The sequence below is a fragment of the Hydra vulgaris genome, chromosome 04 (genome assembly GCF_038396675.1).
Source record: "Hydra vulgaris chromosome 04, alternate assembly HydraT2T_AEP".
Classification (NCBI taxonomy): Eukaryota; Metazoa; Cnidaria; class Hydrozoa; order Anthoathecata; family Hydridae; genus Hydra; species Hydra vulgaris.
Genome location: NC_088923.1, coordinates 32057989 through 32080149, shown reverse-complemented (window position 1 = coordinate 32080149; position 22161 = coordinate 32057989). Strand labels below are relative to the sequence as shown.

Sequence of the window (22161 nt, the reverse complement as noted above, 5' to 3'; positions counted from 1 at the left end):
AGAGTTTTTAGCAAACATTATAAATAAAATATTACTTAATAAAAAAAATTCAAATTTAATATTAAAGTGGTTTAAAATACCAAAAAAATTTATTTTTTGGCTATGCAACTTATTTTTACATTACTTGCTGTAAGTCCCAAGTTTCAAAAAACTTTTTCCCAAGAATCACCAAAATTTTAAGATCATATTTTAAGCTAAAATTAACATTACATTTTATCAGGGATAGTGCAAAACCGCTTAACTAGTATCGGATAATACCACGTATCTACAGTACATTTTTTTACTGGAGAAGTTCAAAACTTTATACATTTTTTTATTTCAACAGATTTGGGGTTTATTTTAGTATAAAGAGTATTATTCATGTTTTTTGTAATATCATCAATAGACATTTGGTGTTAAAATTATAAATATCCAAATATAGTAGCCAATGCTAGTTAGGCCAATTTACACTATCCCCGACAATTTGTAATAGTTTTTTGGATTTGTTCATTATTGCATTATTATTTGCAATAATTAAAATTAAATAATAAAATGTTTTCTAAATCTGGTATGGTTCATGATGGAGTTTATCTTAATTAACATAGAATGAGCAAATCTATAATGTATTTTTAACTAATATTATGAGATTTAACTAAACAGTTTTTATTAAAAAACTTTGTAACCATTAGGAAAATTAAAATTATTATTAAAGATTAAAGTACTAATTATTATTTTTTAGTTGTTACTCAGTTAATAATATAAATTGGAGTTCCTCATGTTTTAGATACATAATTGTCATAATTTATAGTTTTGGTATCCTATTTTTTGATATTTTAGTGTTATAGTTTTTGGTATGGAAGAACTGAAGAATAAAGGGTGGTACTTGAGTGAAAGTGGGTTTAAATGTTGCATTGCTGCTTTAGATTTAAAACCCAGTCATTCTCAAGTCGATGATATTATAAAAATTGCATTAAACCATGATCTTCACCATATCGGGGATAATGTTCTACCAGAAAACATAAGCAGTGGACAATGTACATTTATTAATGGACCTATTGTACTGCAAGTTCATAAGCAAAGCAACATATCAGCGCCATCAATAAATCAAGAATCCTCATCTGTACCTCGCTTGTTAAAACTAACTTTAACAGATGGCAAATTAAATTGTGTTGCCATTGAGTATTCTCGCTTATTAAATATTAATACAGATGTCTTAGTTCCTGGAAGTAAAGTTTGTCTTTTGGGATCAACAAACATTATAAATGGTGTAATTTTACTAGAGCATGGTAAATTTGTATTTTTAGGTGGTCAAGTTGCAAGGTTAAAAGAAAAATGGGATATGATGAAAAAAACATTTTTAAACAGGTGAAGTTAAATTTTTGAAAATTTTTGTTTAAAATTGCTTTAAATATGTTCTTTATTTAACACAAAATTCAAATTTTATTTATTATAAACAAGTTAAGTACTTGACATCCACAGTTAGATAAAGGGGCATCCATAATGTACGTGCACAGTAAAACCATTGATTTAGAACCCCTCCTCCCCCTTGTATGCACCTGTAAGCTTTAAATGACCCACATCCTCTCCTTACATATGTATTATTTATTATAAAATCAACTCCCTTTCCTTCCCAAACGCATAAATTTTTCAAAATAATAAAAACAAAAAAACCTTTACTTTATTCAACATTTCTCTGTTACATAACGTAATATTGATTTTCTAAACTTGGGAAATTCAATGCTTTTGTTTTAAAAAAAGAAATTTATTTACAAGAACAAGTTTTATGAGAGATAGAGAACAAGATATTGTTAAACTGCGTATATACTTGCTGTCTTAGACCCCTACCCCCACCCTCCCATGTAAGTACTCTTAGGTTTTTGAATACCCCCTTTCCCCATACCCATGTACATACTTTATGGAAAAACCTTGAAGTATTAATCTATTTCTATGAGGTTCAAAATCATTGAAGGTATTATCATGGTCTACTTAAATACACAGCCTTCTATACTGGTTAAATCAATAATAGATAGAAGGCCAGTTTACAAAATTGTGTATTAAAAATATTTTAATTATTGTGTTATTTTGTTGTGTTATTTTAAGTAAATCTGGCACTGGATAAAAATGTATGTTTTGACTAAATCAAATTCTTTACTAAACTTCACTAAACTTTGTATAATTAATTTTGCCTTATTTTTGGTAATAGATAAGTATTATGGTTAATAAATGCTGTGTTGTTGGTTGTACCTCTAATTATATTTATTGTGAAGTAGTCATGTTTGAGAAAGATATAGGTTAGATTTATCAGTAAAAATTTTGAGAGTTTTAAGGACTGTACAAAAAATAAAAGTACACAAATTGTCAAAAATTAATTTTAAAACTATATTTATATAAAAAAAAGCTACATAAACTTTTTTTAAATGCAACTATGTTATATGCAACAATAAAATCACTGACACTGATGACTAATCTGGTGTTATTAAAGTAAATATCTGGTGCTATTAAAATAAATGTTTGAAATAACAATTTGTTTGATTTCTTTTCCACAATTATCGTGATTTGAACATACAAATGGTTTGTAACCTTCTCTACTACCAAGAACTAACTTTATTACTTTATGGCCTTGCATTTGAGACTGATAAATAACATCAAATACATGATCTAGCATAGCAAAACTGTCACAGGCGTATTCTAAAAGGGGTTATGATGGAGTTGTAAGTCCACCTCTAGATATTTAATTGAAATAATTGTAATCAGTTGAGTATAAAACAATTTGCAATCTATTTCAAGCTTCTTAATTGTTTGACAATCAAACCAGCAATACAACTGGTAACTTTACAAAAATTATCGGATAAAGTCACATAATCAAAGTCTCTTTGATCTGCTCCATTTAGAATCTAAGGGGCTGTAAATAAGTTTTGTCAATAACAATAACCCCCCTTAATGTAATGCTGTGTTGCATTGTTTCCTGCCTAGGATGATGAATGCTGGATCTTCTTGATTCTACTCAGGTTTTTGATTCTGCCTCCTTGATAGTGGCTATGTAACTCTTCCTGCTATCCTAATGAGGTGAGGGTACAGCTCAGTTTAATGGTTCTGAAGCCAGCTGGTAGTAAGTTTTTACCGAACTCTGTGGTAGCTCTCAGAGAGGTTGATTCATCAACAGCTCAATATATTAGAGTATTAACAGTGCCATGTTGTGCATGGATGATGTCCCTGGTAATGCTTTTGGTGCACATTGTCGAGGCCACATACAGAACTCTACGTTACAACTTAGGGTTAATTAATAGGACTGAGACAATTGCATAGCTCATTGCTTAAAAGTCTGTGCTCTATCTATGAATGAGTCAAGGTCTCTTTAAACTTAAATCATGCCAAAAGTAACCCAAAGTATTAAGAGTTTTTAGGAGCACTTAGGAACAGTCACAGAAAAGCATGAGATTAATTGAATGACGAGTAACACAAGAATGAATTTTAGTAGATGGCACAAGAGACTCTAGCTCTTTAGAGCAGTGTCCATTATAGTATTTGTAGAAAAGATAAAGAGAAGCAACATTATGATGATGTGATAATGGTTGGAGGTTGGCTACAAGAGCAGGTCCAACTGTGTTTACAATGCGTTTTTGCATCTTGTCTAAAAAAGAAAAGGGCATTAATGATATTATTCTCTATTGCTATAAATCTCAAATCTGGCCATACAAGGCCAGATTTGAGATTTATAGCAATAGAGAATAGAATCCAGAGTAAAAAAGTGTCGAGCTGGATGAAGAGATGCAACCTTAGCAGATGCTAATTTTGCACTGGGTTTGATATATGGTTTCCAAGAAAGATCAAAAGTAAGAGTTAATCAAAGAAGATGAAGAGGCACATTACCGTTCATAAATATAGAAAGATCTAAATTATTGCGATAACGATTGGTTGAAAAAGTTTTATCTGAATTATAGTTTATTAGAATTAACTGTTTTAACATATCTTTTCCAAATATTCGTGTTCTGCAAATCAGCCTTCCATCAGTTGAATCTTACTTCTTGCAAAATTTACCAGACTTGCTTGCTCTTAATGAGACTAATTTAAGTTCTGCTATTTTTTCTTCAGACCTCCTTTGGTTTGCAAAGACTTGAATCGTCACATGCTTGGCTAAGTAGTCTACTTACACATCAGTTCACCTATATGTTGTGAAATCAGGTTCGAATCCTTTGAGCATTTTTTTATGTGCTTCTGCTTTATGTACTTTTTCTGCTTTATTATACTTTTTTCATTCTATAACTTTTCTCTTAGTTCTTTATCATTTTCCTACTTCTCAAGACTGCTATAACTTCTGCATTTTTCAATCTTATTCAGATAGTTATCTTTGTGACTCATTTTCCTGACAACCTTAATCATTTACCTTCACTCCTTGATTTATGTCTTTTCTTCGATCCTAGCTTGTGTTTAGTTTCTCCTTTTTCTTCCCTAGGTGGCTCTGACCATGCAGTGATCTCTTTAAATCTTTCATCTTGTACTTTCTTTTTGAACTCACCCTGTCATCGCTTTATTTGCTACTACCTTAAAGCTGACTGAGATTTTATTTGTGGTGGTTCTTGGCCTGATGTCTTTTCTCTCTCAGCTGATAAATACACCTCCCACATAACCTCCTGGCTTTAGGTAGCTTTTAATACACATAATTACTATTTATTACTAAAAAGAAGCAATGATTAGGTATACAAAATTTAGTGCAGTTTAGCAAAGGTTTCAAGTTAGCGAAGGGCTTATCCACAAATTACACCACACAATTTTTGTGTGTAGAGTTACGATGTTGTGACCATTTTAGACCCCCTGGTCACAACATCGTAACTCTTTAGTATCAAGTTCTGTATAAGTTGTCACAAAACCACAACCGCCCCCCCCCCCCCCCCCATAATGTGTGATGTAATTTATGGATGAACCCTAACGCATAAATTTTATTCCAATGCCAGTTTTACTCAATATTTATATATTGCATATTTAAAATGTTTTGAGAAATTTCATCCATTTGACAGAATATATGTTTTTTAAACAACTCTTGCATAAAACGTCATTGGTGACTAGAGATTTGATGCGTTTTTTTGGTTCTTGTTTCTTTGGTCGTTTTTTTTGGGAAAAAACGCTTTTTTTGGTTTTTTTGGGAAATATTTAAAAATTCATCATTTAAGCTACTAAATTTAATTTTAATTGCAATATTATTAAACACATTTTAATTTCAGATTTATATAGGAAAACTAAGGCTGAATTTGACTGAAACTCTTTTTTTTTGGTATGCTTTAAGGTAATTGTTTTATTGTTAATGTTTAGGTAAGGGTTAGTCCCAGTAGCAGTCCTGCATAAAAAATTATTAGTTAATTTTATCTTTCTCTATTTAATTTTTATTGACTTTATTGTTATATATTGACACAATAAACGCTTCTTATCTAAATTTATTATACTTAACTATATTTACTTAATTTTATTTACTATCTGATATATATATATATATATATATATATATATATATATATATATATATATATATATATATATATATATATATATATATATATATATACATATATATATATATATATATATATATATATATACACATATATATATATATTATATATATATATATATTTATATATATATATATATATAATATATATATATTTATATATATATATGTATATATATATATATATATATATATATATATATATATATATATATATATATATATATATATTATTAGTATTTTTATTAATTTATTGTATTTGTAAAGTTTTGAGTTGCAAATAAAAAGCTATATGCAGTTTTAAAAGCTCTTTTTAATAATCAATTATATTCTCTATTTAATTATATTTAAATTTTAGTTATTTTGCTGAACATAGTAAATTCTAATTATAAAAATGAGTAAAGAAGGACATACAGGGGGGAGAAATTTAACCATAATTGCCAATTTATTTATACCTATGAAACAAATTAGCAAAATGGAAAGAGTTCCTTTTGGAATGGAAAGATGTTCCTTTTGCTATGACATTATGTCTAAAAACAAAACTCGAATGACTAAACATATTGAAAATTGTCGAAAATGTACTGATGAAGTAAAAAGTCTATATATAAAAATAAGTCAGGTCATAGTCAAAAACAAGGATTTTTTGTTTTTGGTTCAGCATCATTAGAAGAGTCAAAGACTCTTCTAATGATGCTGAACCAAAAACAAAAAATCCACGATCTGATTCTTTTGGAACATCCTCTACTGAATCAATTTGTAGAAGTGAAACACCAAGTTCTGTGTTTGACAGCATGACAAAAACTGAAAAGGTGTGTATTGTATTTTTAAATTTTAAGATTTATTTGAAGAATTGATATGGCAACTAGCTTATTAAAAGTTCATGATTTATAGATTTTAGATTTGTTTCATGATTGACTGATGTACCAGTATGACATTATCTTTTGCAGGACTTGATTGATACACACCTAGCCAGAGCATTATATGCTAGTGGATCGCCATTTCATTTAGTAGAAAATAACTATTAGAAAGTTTTTTTAAACAAATTACATCCTGCTTATAAGCTTCCCTCAAGACATGAAGTGTTAAATGTGTTATTAGATAATGAATTTTCAAGGATTTCAGCAAATGTTAAAGAAATGATAGCAACTGTAGATTATCTTGGATTTATGTGTGATGAATGGAGCAATTTAAGGTACACTAACAATTTATTATAATATTAGTTGATGCAATTGAAGCTATATTATTTAGTTAATAAACAGATCATATTTGTTTATATGCTGTTCCTTCTTTACAGATATGAAGCTATCATTAACTTTGTAATGACATTGCCTTTTTTATCACCCATTTTGTGGAAGACGTTGCCTACGGGTAAAACCATAATTCTAGTATTGTATACAATGGATTTACTTAACAGACTAGTTGACTTTTGTAAATATGCATACTATTTTATAATTAACTTTTATATTAAATTTATAACAAACAACAGTGTGTTATAAATTTCAGTAAGCAGAAATAATATATTATTAAATAGGTTTATAATATTTATATAGTACAGTATATATAATATATCTTAAACTGTTTTGTAGAAACATTAAGCCGTTCTGGTGAATATATGGCAAATGAAATAAAGTTTTAGAAGAAATAAATCCTAACAAAGTTTTGGACATTGTGACTGAAAATGCTGCAAATATGAAAAATGCATGGACTCGTCTAAAAGATTGTTATCCCCATTCATTGCTATGGATGCATTTCACATGGTTTAAATTTGCTGTTGACAGAAATTTTAAAATTGACAACTTTAATTGTTTTGATGTTACAAGTAACTAATATTGTTAAAGAGATAAAAAATTCTCATTTATCTTTTACAGCATTTAAAGATATACAAAAAAAAATCAGCCGGTGTAGTAACATGCATTTCCTTGAAACTACCTGTACGAACTAGATAATACAACTAAAAGTATAAATATACTGTACATTACAAAAAAAATTGAATTATGTAACTAATTTTATTATACATTCATAAAAATAGATTTCATTTAGTAAATTGCTTTACTCTAAATTTATTAAAGTTGTTATAGTTTCTTTGTGTTTTATTTAAAGGTGGGGATCAACTGTAGCATGTTTAGATAGCATACAGAAAAATAAGCAACCATTAAAAACATTGGCTATTTCTGAAAACAGTGGACTTAATTCAGCAACAAAAAATGTTCTTCTTTCAGATGTTTTTTGGGACAGAGTTGAAGGTTTTTTTAAATTGCTGCCACCAATAGCTGATGCAATAAAGAAAACTGAATCAAATACTCCCATGTTATCTACTGTTGTGGAAACTTTTCACTTATTAGAAGACCACATTTTAAAAAACTTAATAGTTAGCCCATTCTCTAAGGAAGAAGAAGCCAAAAAGATCTTCAAGAAAAGAAAAGATTTTTGTTTAACAGAAATTCAGTTGGCTGCCAATATACTAGATCCCAAATTTCAAGGCAGAGTCTTGACCAGAGAACAAAAGGTATTCACTACACATAATTCATATATGATTCTTAAAACCAAATAAATTTTAGCCTTGGGCATTAAAAGTAAAATTTTTGAAAAATTTTGAATTATTTTAAATACTATTTTCAAATTTAAAAATACTATTTAAATTAATAAAGTAATTGTAAAATTATTGAAAAAAAAAATCTTTTTATAGATTGATGCATGAGGCGATAGACAATATTGCTGCAAGTATGCCTGAAGTAAACCAAGAAGTTATGATGTTTGACTTGGCTAATTACCAATCAAAGGGTGGCATATTTTCAAAACCTTTTATTTGGACTGCAGCTGGAATAACTCAACCCATAAATTTGTGGAAAGAGTTGTGTTCCTTTACTGAACTATCACAAGTTGCATCTAAAATTCTTCAGCTACCAGCTTCAAGTGCAGCTTGCGAGAGAAGTTTAAACACTTATTCTAACATTCATAGTGCGAAAAGAAATCGCTTAACGACAGAAAGGACTGAAAAAATAGTTTTCATTTCACAAAATTTAAAACTTAAAAATATTGGAAACATTAGTTATGAAAGTAGTAACAGCATAACTACTCCTCAAATTAATAACTCAAGTGTAAATAAAGTTCCTAGCACTTCAATGCCTTGGTCAGAGTCTGAAGCAGTTAATATACAAAGTGACAGTGACTTTGTTTATGAATCATTAGATGAAGGTTTCTAGGGTAGGAAGACTCAGAAAGCACATTCATTTAGAATATCTTTTATAGTTTAAGTATATGTTAAAATTAATAAATTATTGACTTTTTAGCTTAAATATTTATCCTTTTTTTTAATTGTGTATATACTAGACTACACAGAGCTACACTACTTAGCACTAAATTAATAACCAATTAAAACTAATAAAACATTATTATTCAAAAATATTAGAATATGTAAATTAAATAAAGTTAAAGCTTTTTTTATAAGGACTTACTGGTAATATAATTCAACATATGTAACAAACAATGTAAGACCAATTTATTACATAATAAATATTAGGGTTGTCTATTTCTTTAAAGATTTGAAGTCTGATATTAAATAAGCATGATATTGTATATTAGTATATTTAAATTATAAAAATGGTTATTTTGTCATGGACAAGTATAGTTTCTGTATATATTGAGTGTAATATTTAGGATGTACAACAATATTTAAGAAGTAAAACATGTCAAATAAACATTCTCATACAATATACCTAGATTTATAACTAACTTAATATTAAATCGCCTAATAAATATACTTAATAAATAGCTCTTTATGTTTTTTATTAAAACATTAACTTTAAATCTGTGTTTATACATTTTATTTGTGATTATGATGATCATATACTATAAATAGACAGAATAAAACAAAAACTCTTCCAAATTATTTACTAAGAAAAATAAATAACTTGTTTAAAAAGTAAAAAAAATACCATAAAAACCAAAAAAACACGTTTTTTTGACCCAAAAAAATGCAAAAGGATTAAACTTTATTGGTGACATCATACTGAAATTTGAAGCTGCATACAGGGTTTGGGTAGGTATATCTAGATATGAAGAACTTTTATTAAAACATACTTAAAAAAAAAAAACAGTTCATTTTAAAACTTTAGGTAACATATAGTTGGGCAGTGCTGATCTAATTACAAGGATAAATATTATGAAATAAATATATTTATACTATAACACACAGATATGCATTTACTGACTTTTTATGCTAACTTATTTACATACAATTTTTTTGTTGAAAAAATAAAAAAAACAATTTTAATGAAAAAAACTTATCACTACCCCACCCCAAACCTCAAGTCAATGTAGCAGCATCAGACCTTTCAACTCTGCAGAAATTGCTATATATATATATATATACATACATATATATATATATATATATATATACATATATATATATATATATATATATATATATATATATATATATATATATATATATATATATATATATATATATATATATATATATATATATATCAACCCTTGGAATTAGGTCGGCATTTGACAATGCCGACCTAACTGCTAACCTGAAAGTTTTTGAGGTCAGCAAAAAATTGCCAACCTCGTTTCTATGTTTTATGGTAAGACCTTTGTATCAAATTATTTTTGCCGACCTGATGCCGACCTCTAAAAGATTGAGGTTGGCAAATTATTGTCGACCTCATTTTTCCTAATTCCGAGGGTTGATATATATATATGTATTTTTTTTTTTTCATTCACACACATGTTAACTTGATAAATGTATACATATCATTTAATGGAAATTAAGCGATCTGTATACTCTTTCTGTTAAATATTTACTACACATTTATATAAGTTGTGCCTTGTACTTTATATTAAAATTTTGTCATTACCCAAATAGATTGAACGCTGTCAAAATTAGTCTAAAAAAGTTCCTGTTATTTTGAAAAAAATAATTTATAATAAGTACACAAAGATCTTATCTGGTTGTCTTTGAAGGGTTAAAAATAAACTTGAAAACTAACTTTGTTAACAATAAATATTAAGTTTTGTTGTTGAAATAAAATGTTTTTGTATATTTTGTATAAACATTTTAAAATTTGTTTCTAGAAAAGTCTGTTTTTTCTTAGTGACCTCGTCTATGTATTTATATCAAACTCATCAAACTTCATTTGTTTAAACTTATTATCTTACAAATAAAAAATTTACTTAAGAAAAAGTAATTTAGTTTTAAAGTTCAAAATAATAGTTAATACATCAACAGAGGGTTTGACCAAACATAAATGTTAATAATGTTAAATATAATAAAATAACATAAATGTTAAAAAAAATAAATTGACATCATAAATCTATAAATTGACACCATAAATCTTTAAATGTGGTTGATTTGGGTGATTTATTAATGCAAAAAAAGTTCTGAGAAAGTCATTCTACCCATTTTATCAGATTTTCTTTAACCTTTAACCAGTGATATATATCAATGAGTTTTAAGTTTCAAACATTTTTGAAATTCGACCTTGAAATATTTTTTGCCCAAACCCTCCATTATGGGTTTTGTGGTGATTTTTTTGTGCATAATTTCTAAGTAATTCAAGCTTCTTGAATTCTAATAGCTTTTTGACCAATTTTGAAGGTGCTGATCTAAAGTAGAAAATAATTATATTTAAAAGTTTTGGAGACCATTTTTTTAATTTTAAAATGGTCAAAATAAACTTTCTGGTACTTTTGATCTGGTACTATAGATTAAGCTTTTTCATATAATAATTATTATCATATTAATAACTATTATTATTAGGAGTTTTTATTAGATTTAGTTTATAAATAAGTGTAAGTATAGATATAAGTATTAGTTTTGAGAGTCACATTTTTGCTACAGTTTGCATTTTACCAAGCATAAAGTATTTCAAATGTTTTGTTAGAATTTGAAATTAAAATACACTATTTTTTGAAAAAGAAAAAATCTACTTAAAAGACAAAAGTAAACAAAACTTGAAATCAGAAATGAAAAGTATTAGAATTAACAAATGTTAAGTAAATATTGAAACTAATGTTTGTACAATTTTAGCAATTTTTTTTAATAATAAAAGTAAAAATTTAGGAAACTTTTGCTAATGAGATAAAAGCTGCTTAATTAGAGTTTTCATCTTCTTTTGAGAAACTATTGTCAATAGATTCTTTGTGTTATTTTTAACAAGAGAAATGACATTTATTCTTGGCATCCATTGAACACACAAGTTTAACTAGTAGAACTATTTTTTTGGAAAATGTGTTAAATTGTTGAATGTATAAACTTTATCATGAAGTTATCATTTGCTTTATTATTTGCAGAAACCATTCCAAGCCAGTAAAGTTATTTTTATTTGCATGCGGCAAAATAGCAATGACTACAATCTTCTTTACAGTGCCACCTTTTCTATCATATAGGTTATTGAAAAAAAAATTCTAGATGCAAGGAACAGAAGCATGGTGGCATATTTTAAAAATGTTTGCAGTATTTATACTGTCCTGCACTGCCATCAGAAAATAACTTTAAACAATGGAACAAAAGTTGCATTGTTGAACCACATCAACATATGATTCTTTCTTGCAGACAATCATTTTTATTTCTTGGTAGGATGTCTTAAGGCTTGCAGGACTTGTAATTTCTTCCCAGGACAGGCATTCAACAAGGAAGTTTCTCTTGGTTTGATTTTTCTTACGCACTTGAATGTTGTTAGGCACAGCCAGATTTAGTTAGATTCTAAAAATCCAGAACAATTGCAAGTTTTTAACAAGTTTATAACCACAATTTCTTCAACTTGCTTTGCCTTTCTCTTTCAAAGTGAAGGTTTGTACTTCCTAAAACAAGATTCTCCTTAATAATAAGTTCATCTAAACCATACATATTCTTTCTAAATCCTATCAAAACAAAATTCTCCATAATAATAAATTCATTTAAAACATACATATTCTTTCTAAATCCTATCAAAATAAGATTTTACATAATTATAAAATTTCCTAAATCATATATATTCACTAATTCCTATCAAAATATGATATTCTATAATATCTCTCATATCTCATATATCATATGTATAATATCAAAACATAAAAAAAAACTATAACACAAAGTTATATTAAACAAAAATAAAAATCTGACAAATCCTAAAAATTTTAACCAATTATCAATCATTCTAAATATTTCAACCATCAACCATCTTAAATATTTTAGGTGAATTCTAATTTTATTAATTTTGTAATTAACTTTTTAATAATAGTAATTATTTGTAATCGTTTTCAAATGTTTAATTTGTAGCTTTTTTCTTTTTTAATTCTTAACTTTTTAGCATACTATTTAAAACCATTGAAAACATTTTTGTAAATTATTTATTTTTATTAGTTTGTTCATATATGAGATTTTATTATGTATTCAAATTGTTTTTATTTATATACTTATATTTTTAAAGTTATGTAGTTAGTTATATTTTGAAAATAAAATTTTTTTTCAATAAATTGTCTTTATTTTCTTGTTATTTAGAAAAATAAATGGAGTTACCTTTGGTCCTCCTCCTTTTCTTGAATTCGATCCAACTAAAATTAATGAAATCCAAAATTTGAAAAATGGAAAACTTAGTGATATTCTTGTTAAACAAAGAGACCTACAAAATGGAGCAAAGCAGGCAGAAAATCTTATGAAAAGTGGTTTTACTTCTTTACAAACAAAATCTGGTAAAAGTTTGTTTTTTTGAATAAATGCAATAATTTCTATTGGATTTTTTCCTAGTTAAATGCTCTTTTGTGGTGCTCTGTGACAAGGACTATTAGGAACATTTAGAGCACCATAATAACTATATTAAAAAAATATCAACCAACAGTTATTTTACAATTGAACTGAGTTGTTGAGTTTAGAAAAAGTCAAAAATATTTATATATGTTGTCTTAAAATTCTCTTATTGTTGTTGAAGTTGAAAAAATGAATGGTTAATCATTTGTGATTTTGAATTTTTATGCAAGTTATTAAAATATATGAAATCATATAATTTTCATTTAAATTTAATTTAAAATTCTTGAATTTGGAATTCATTGAAAACCGTTCAAGATTGCCATATTAGTTTGTAATATTAAAGTTACTTAATTTAAGACATTATAAATTTAATAGTTGAGTAATTATAATATAAGGTATTTTGGAAAAAAAATTTATTACTCTTATTTATTTTTCATCTGTCCCTGAATAGAAACCTTTTATAAAGATACTTAGACAAAGAGAAGTGTAGTTTATAGTTAATTAGTTTATTCTTACGATTATAGACGAATAAAAACGCAGTTTATAGTTGTTTAGTTTATTCCTACTATTACAGAAGATGAAAATGTATATTATTTGTAGTCTGTTTAGAAAGTTTTTCACTGTGTTTTGTTTTTCAGAACATAAGATTATTTGATCCTAGTAATAATATAATAATAAGGTATAGCTGTAACAACTGGTATATACTGTTTTGAGGAGCAATAACAGTAGATATCGCACTGTAACAGCTCAGTTAGTTTTTTGCTTTTACAAATTGTTTCTGCAAAATTTAGTTGTTTAGTTTTTGAAATTATTTATCCAATCAGCTTCTATTATTTCAGAGAGTAAGTTGTTCATGCATTTACAACTTGATTTAGGAAAAAGAAGGTATTTCTGAAAAATGTTTTTTATTTTCAGTTAGAATTTATGTTGTCTTAAATATGAACTTTCTTTTGATGTATATTGATAATGATTTGTAACCCAATTTATTTTATCATGGCTATGCTGAATTTTGTAATGTTGAATAAGATCACCACGTAGTCTATATTCTTCTAGTGTTTTAGGAATTATCTTTTTCTAGATTCCGGATTTCAGGATATTTTTTTCAACTTTTAGTTTTTTTTGGGATATATAAATTATTTTCCATAAACACAAGTTTATTTGTATATTTTTGTAATATATTTGTTTTATAAGTTTTTTTACTCATCACTCATACAAAAATTATGAAAAGTTTAAAAAAAAAAATTAAAAACAACTAAAAGCAAAATTAAAAGAAAAATAAGGGGAAAATATAATAAATAGGGAACATAATAAATCTGAACATATTCCGGATTTTATCTGGATATTTTATATAGACAATTTTCCAGATTTTCAAAATATGACCTGGATGATCTATGATGTTGTTAATTGCATAATGTCGAACCTATCTTCATAAGATAGGTTTTTAATTGTAGGTGCTAGTTTGGTTGTTCTTCTTTGGATCTTTTCAATTTTGACTATGTCTTATTTTCAGTATAAAGACCATGCCTGGAGTGCAAACTTAAGATGTGGGCGTACAAATGCTGTATAAAGTTTTTTTACTACGTTTATGTCTAAATATTTAAATCTTCTTTTTATGAAAACATTCTATTTGCTTTGCTAGTTATTTGACCAATTTGTGACCATTTTAGGTCCAATTGAACCACAGTACCCAAGTTGCGTTCAGCTTCTGTTTTGCGTTCTTCTTTACATAATGAATAATTTTAATTGTAATCAACATCATAAGTGTATTTGCGATTTTTTTTCCAATTGCATAACTTTGCATTTTTCATAATTAAATTTTGTAAGCCAAATAAATACCCATGACATTTTGTTTATATTGTTTTGAAAGCTTATTGAATCATTAGTATTTTTTATTATTTTACTATCATCAGCATAAGTTGTGATAGGATTTTGGACTTGATCTGGTAAATCATTAATAAAAATCAAGAACAGTAGTGGTCCTAAAACTGATCCCTTTGATACACCACTGGTAACTGGTAGCCAATATGATATATTGTTGCAGAGGACCACTCTCTGTTTTCTGTTAGTTATAAAGTTTTCTATCCATCTTAGAAAGTTTCTCACAATACCATATGTATGAAATTCAGTGATAATGCGAGAGTGTGGTACTTTATCAAAAGCATTTTCAAAGTTAAGATTTAACATATCAATTGTGTGGCTGTTTTCTATTGTATCTGTTGTGATATCAAGAGTTTCCAATAAGTTTGTTGTGCAGTTTTTATGTTTTCTGAACCCATGCTGATTTTTATTTAAGATTTTTATTTTCTGTTCTTATTAAATAATCCATATTTTCATCTCGAATGATTGATTCCAACACTTTACATGGGATAGATGTCAATAAGGTTGGCCTGTAATTAGATACATTGTTTGTATTACCCTTTTTTTAAATCGGGGTTATATTTGCTGATTTCTTGAGTTCGGGTAATTGCTCAGTTGATGGTTTTAAATATATTTAAAATTTAATGGTTCACAGAGAGTGTTATGATATTAATTCAAGACATATGGGCTTCATCTACACCAACTGCTTTGTATACCTCTAGTTTTTTAAATTTATTTTCAATAGTATGGCAAGTTATTATATTGTTTATATCAACTTCTAGATTAAATTTAGTCTTCTGCAGCACATTTGATATGTTATGTTTATTTCATTAACAAAAACTGAATTGAAGCTGTTGTTTAAAATATTTGCTCTATTTTTTACTGTTTTATTATACGACATAACTATAACATAATTTGAGAATTTTTTTTTCGTATTTAATTCGTTTTAATCTCATCATGTTTTTAACTAATTTACTTTATATTTTGTATTGTTGTTAATGAGTTTTATGATATTAATTTGTTCCATAAAGTTGTCTTGTGTCTGATTACTGTCTTCATTTTTTTTTGTGATTCCATGGTTTTAAAGCTATGTGTTCAAGTACTTTTTTAGATATATAATTCATGATATATATTTACAAAGATTTTCTAACATTCATCAACCTTTTTATCACAGAAGAGATGTGACCATTTTTTATTATAGAATGAATTTTTTATATCCTGATAATTTCCAGCTTCGTAGTTAAGCTTCGATTTTCCATAGGTAGTTTTTGATGTAGTTGGTTTTTTAAAGATGTAATTCCAATACAATATTTGATGTGCATTGTTTAAATTGCTCAAAGGAGGATTATAGCCTATGTTTGAGATCTGATGCTCTGATGCATCAGTTAAAACCAAATCTGAAGTATTGCCTTCTGACAGTGTGCCTGAATTGAATGTTGGTTTTGTGACATTTTGAATTAAAAAATTGTCATTTAAATTGTCCAAAATTATTTGTGGCTGTTTAGCATTCTTTAACAGTATTTATATATTCTCATCATTCCATTTTACATTTGGGTAATCAAGTCTCCTTTTATTGGTAATTGAAATCTCCAGTTAAGAGTAGACAAATATTTATTCAACACTTCTCTTAGCAATATATATTGTGTTATTGATTTTTTATTTGTTAGTTTTGTAGCATTTGGTGAACGATATATGCTACCAAATAAGATACTTTCACTTTCTGTTTTAATGACACACCAGACTTATTCAACTGTCATTCCTTCAGATGCCAAGTCATAAGGAGTATAAGTATATTTATTTTTAACATAAATAGCTACACCTCCACCTTGACATTTAGTTGAGTTAGATTTAGATCGATTGTTGTGAAAAGCATTTTATCTGGGTACATTTATGGTACTTAATAAATTAAACCAAGTTTCGGTTACAATGAATTTGTCAGGATTATACTCTGCTAATTATAACAAAATCAAATCAAATTTATTGTTTAGTGAAGTTTCATTTGTACATCTACAACTTAGATGATATTAAGGTATTGTTTTGCATAACAATACTTGTGATTTAACATAATTTGAACCTTTTGTAAATGCAGGATTGTATGTTGAAGAGACAGTCAATACTGCTAGATGATACAAATAAATTGATGATTGCTATTGTTTTGGTTTTTTCATGAGTTTAACAATTTTTTATTTTTTATTATTCGTTTTAATTTAACGATTTAACTTCAATAAGTAGCTGTTTATTGAGATCTTTTTTGAATTCGGTTTTTGAATTTTGAATCTGAGATAAATTGAGATGTCGTTTATCTTCTTTCTATTAATGTATGCAGCTTTTAAAACACTTAATTTGTCTGATTCATTGTTTAACTTAATGAAAACTGGTTGTTTATTTTTATTATTTTTTAAATTTTTTTATTTTTGACTCTTGTTATGAGTCTGATTACTTTTTTTATTTTATGCTTGTCTGCATTTATTCAAAAATATCTTTTACCAAATCTTCATCAGTAACATATTTGTCAATATTATCATGAATTTCTTTTTACGACTTCACTCCAATTATTTATCTTTTGATTTATCAGAAAGATAAATATATCTAAAGATAACTTTTAATATATTTATCTTTCTGATTCATTTATACTTCTTTCAAGATTATTTATCAAAACATCTTTATTGTCTATTTTTTTTTCTAATTTGATTTTGTCTTGCGTTTCTTGCAGTAATATATTTATGTCTGAATTTTTCGTTGTACATAAAATAGAAAAACTCAGAAACATTTTAAGTGTGTTTACAAGCCAAATCAACTCTAACCAATACACCAATTTAGCTTCAAGCTCTTCGAAAGGAGGGCTACTACACTAAAACAGTATACCTCCAGGTCGTGAACTTTTTATCCTGATCATGTTTATTATTTCTTTTTTAATTATAGTCTTTTTATAGTTTAATATGAATATATATATATATATATATATATATATATATATATATATATATATATATATATATATATATATATATATATATATATATATATATATGTATATGTATATGTATATATATATGTATATGTATATGTATATAAATATATATATATATATATATATATATATATATATATATATATATATATATATATATATATATATATATATATATATATATATTTATATATGTGCATGTATTAAATTTTTAGAGAAAAAGTTATCAGCTGAAAAATCGGTAATTCTGAAGGGTAAGAAAACTGTAGAGAAAAAGTATACACGTGATTTAGATTATAAGCCACTTGATAATAAACTAAGTAGTGTTCCTCCAACCCAAATCAACAATAATATTCAATCCGGTAAGACAAATGTTGTTCTTAGATATTGAAAAGTTTGTTATCATAGATTTATTGGTAAAATATAAATGCTTTTTTTTAGATAAAAAATTGCAAATAGAAAACGACTTTCGAACCAATAAAGAAATCAAGGGTTGGAAAGATCAACTTCAACCAAATAACTATTCCAAACATAATCCAGTTAAAGCTGAAAAAAAAATTGAAATTTCTTTAGAAGACGAAAGGCAAAACAAGTACAAAAGTAATAATGAAAAATATCATGAAAATCATAAAAAAGAGTCTTTCGTGTGCTATGACGCAAAAAGTAATAGATGGACAACAAAAAGCGAGGAAAAAACAAAATGCTTTAGTGATACACAAAAACAAGAGGGTGGTGATACACAGAAAGGTTTTCTAATCAATAATTTTATGCAAAATATTATACCAAAAGATGCAGAAACAGGTTGTCAAACAACCTTTTATTCTCACGGAAAGGACGAGAACATACATATGCAATCATGTAGCGATAGAAAAGATTATAGAAATAAGGATCAACAAAATACCAGAGATAGTATAACGTACACACAACAAAATGAAAAAATTCGAGATTATAAAAAATACACACAATCCACTGATTTTAATCGAGACGATAGAAATTACAGACAATTTAGTGAAAATGCTCGAGATGATAGAAAACAGTCAAGTGGCAGTTCTCGATATGAAAGAAAGTATAGACAACCGAGTGACAATACTCAAGGGGATAAAAAGTTTTCCCATTCACGTTATAATACACGGGATGACAAAAAGTTTACCCACTCACGTGACAATACTCGAGATGAAAGAAAGTACGCACAACCGAATTACAATTCTCAAGATGATAAAAAGTTTACCCAGTCACGTGATAATACTCTAGCTGATAGAAAGTACAAACATGTGAGTGATATTTCTCAAGATGGTAAAAAGTACACCCAATCAAGTGACAATACTCGAATCGATAAAAATTACAAACAGTCACGTGATTATGCTCAAGATGATAGGAAAAAAAAACAATCAGCTTACAATGATCAAAATAATAGTAACTATTCTCAACAACTTGATAAGTACAAACAATTGAGTGACAAGACGATACAAGATGAAGAATTATACATACGTCCAAGTGACAATATTCAAAATAATAGAAAATACATACAATCGAGTGGCAATAGAAAAAGCTTAGATCATAAAAAGGAAAATTTGCCATATACAAATGGTAGCTTATCTGAAAAAGACAAAAAAAAAGACTTTCAATTCAATAGTCATAAACAAGATTTACGAACAAGCTCATTAAAAGAAAATAACAAATACACTCAGACAACTGAAAACATAAAAAACTCAGGAAGCAGGAAGTTATCACAAAAGGATGGCGAAATAGAATCCTTATCTTGGAGTGAAAACATACATGATGTAAAACAAAAAACCGCTGAAACAGAAGTTAGCAAAGACGCAGAAAGTAAAAAAAAAGAGCGTGGCGGAACAAAAAGAGATTCTTCAGACAAAAATATTCATCCTAGCAGTTATAAAAAAGACACGAGTGATAGAAAATTCGCTACTCGAGAGCAGGATTATATCCAGCAAAAAGGTTATATGAAATTAAAGAAAGGTACATTACATAAATACGAAGACGAAAATTCTCAGCAAATTAATTATAAATGTGACAACCAATCAAAAGACTATGAAAAAGTTCGAGGTGAGTATAAGCAAAATAACAGTATAAATGGTAGTAAAAATATGTCTAAAGACAATTTTAAAAAAGTTCCAAAAGAACGATTCGATTATAAAAATGATGTTCAGCAAGTAGAGAAGAAAGTTTATCCAAAAACCAGCGTTCCTGCATCTATTACAGAAAGAGTTTCTGATTTGAGTAACTTAAAGCGAGTATCGCTTGAAGCTTTGTTTGCTAGTGCATCTAAAAAAGATGACCACATAGATTCAGCGGTAATAAACCAGTCCGTTACCTCTTTAAACGACGAACTTCACTTTTCTAAACCAGGGAATTTGGCAGCTTATCAAACTGCAATTCCCGTTTCACAGCAACAGCATCAAATGCTAATGGAACAACAAGCAGCATATTTCCAATGGTTAATGACACAACAAGGTTTCAATCCTCAATTTATACAGGGCATTTATCAAGGTAGTTCATCCTATTATCCACTCATGCGCCAGGACCACAATTATTACGATGAAAATGATGCATACATGGGTAGTCAGTACGAAAATGAAAATAATCCAAATTTGTACCATTAGTATCAACAATTTATGACAAAACAAGGAATTTATTATTAAATTAGTTTGCAGGTTTTTCTCCGTTGCCTTCTTTAATGTACTTCCTTTAAATTTTTTTTAAAAAATTCATTTTTAAAGAAAAAATAACTAGCTAAATTTTTATTTTTGTATCTTTGTCCCGGTACAGGTTATTTTTGTACCTGTATCCCGGTACAGGTTATTTTGTACCTGTATCCCGGTACGGAGTATTTTGTACCTGTATCCCGGTACAGGTTATTTTGTACCTGTATCCCGGTACAGGTTATTTTGTACCTGTATCCCAGTACAGGTTATTTTTGTACCTGTATTCCGGTACAGGTTATTTTAGAAGTCAATTGCGTCAAGACTAAACGCTAAATTATAAATGTAATATTCAACTTTTTAAAAAGTTGAAAAAATGTTAGTAAAAAGCGCATAAAGTAACTTTAAAGTTATTTGTTTCTTACATTTTTAGAAAATAGTATATCCCAAAATAGAGTTATTTATTTTGCAATAACTATGTGCAGGCTTTTACTATTGTAGTTGGGAGTTACTAGAAACAAAAAGAAGAGAGTTGAAAAATAAGAAAACTCTTTTAGTATTCTGTAAATCCTAGTTAAAAATACGTTAAAACGGGAAAATTTTTCAAAAAATTGACGTTCGAGATAAAAAACTTAACGAACTAAAGTTAAACACGAGGAAGCAGTTACTGTAAGAGGGCGCAGTAATTTGGTCGCAAGAGTCACGTGAGATTAGGTTTGGGTTGGTAGGCAAGAATAGATAGGCGGACCAAATGTGATATCAGTTTTCCATACAAGAACGAATACAATAACTCTTCTATAGAACTTAAGGATTGAATCTAATACAAACTTTTTAAGGAGCTTAATTTAAAAGAGAAGCTTAACCTATAAGGAGACCATAGCGAATACTAAGTTTTTAATAGATAAACTATTATTTTCATAAAACACTTGTGAAAAATAATTCAAAAAGACATTAAATAGAGAAACTCAAAAACACTGATGCCATTTGTCAATATACAGTGGGTTGCCAAATTATTAGGGACACTTTACTTTTTAAGTAATTTTAAAGTTTAAATGATTTTTGCGAGCAAATAAATCGTTTTTAAATAATTTTTTTTTTGTATTTTAGTTACTAATATAACTAAAATTGTTTTTAAACTGTGGCAATTGTGTCAGTCCGCCCTATCTGTCAAAATATTAGGTTATTGCTCAATTAGCTGTCAATTGTTGAAAAGTGTGGTTGGAGTAAGTTCAAAATTGATTTCAATTATTCATTTTTGGAACAATTTTTTGCAAGTTTTTTGAGTTCAGAACTATTAAAACCTAAACATTGGTTAGTAGTTCAATTAGTTATAGCTAATAATTTATTATTTTTGCTAATTTTAATGCATAAATCCTGACTTGTAACCATTCTCACATCTTATTGATTTTTTTAGGTAAGTCTCCAGACTTAACCCCAAGATAAAGAAAGG

At 27.3% G+C, this 22161-nt stretch overlaps 1 protein-coding gene and 1 long non-coding RNA gene across 3 annotated transcripts; both read left to right on the top strand.

The window, feature by feature from the left end:
- The first annotated feature begins 715 nt into the window (after positions 1–715).
- On the top strand, positions 716–20807 carry LOC100211087 (tudor domain-containing protein 3). The gene is made up of 4 exons (XM_065796089.1): positions 716–1344; positions 12978–13168; positions 18267–18413; positions 18493–20807. Exons 1-4 carry the CDS (start codon positions 833–835, stop codon positions 20670–20672), a joined length of 3030 nt encoding a protein of 1009 aa, XP_065652161.1. The 5' UTR covers positions 716–832; the 3' UTR covers positions 20673–20807.
- Positions 6188–8885, top strand: LOC136079063 (uncharacterized). 2 transcript variants are annotated; one of them, XR_010637915.1, is made up of 4 exons: positions 6188–6674; positions 6777–6910; positions 7069–7988; positions 8169–8885. It is a non-coding gene; the product is annotated as an uncharacterized LOC136079063 (long non-coding RNA). The 2 variants fall into 2 exon arrangements; XR_010637914.1 differs by having other exon boundaries at positions 7069–8885.
- Positions 20808–22161: the final 1354 nt, after the last annotated feature.

Bases quoted from the DNA above. Each gene is read 5' to 3' on its own strand.
- LOC100211087 (XM_065796089.1), top strand. From the start codon at position 833: ATGGAAGAACTGAAGAATAAAGGGTGGTACTTGAGTGAAAGTGGGTTT. The intron at 13,169-18,266 runs GTAAAAGTTTGT...TTAAATTTTTAG, and splicing joins TTCTTTACAAACAAAATCTG to AGAAAAAGTTATCAGCTGAA. The intron at 18,414-18,492 runs GTAAGACAAATG...GCTTTTTTTTAG, and splicing joins CAACAATAATATTCAATCCG to ATAAAAAATTGCAAATAGAA.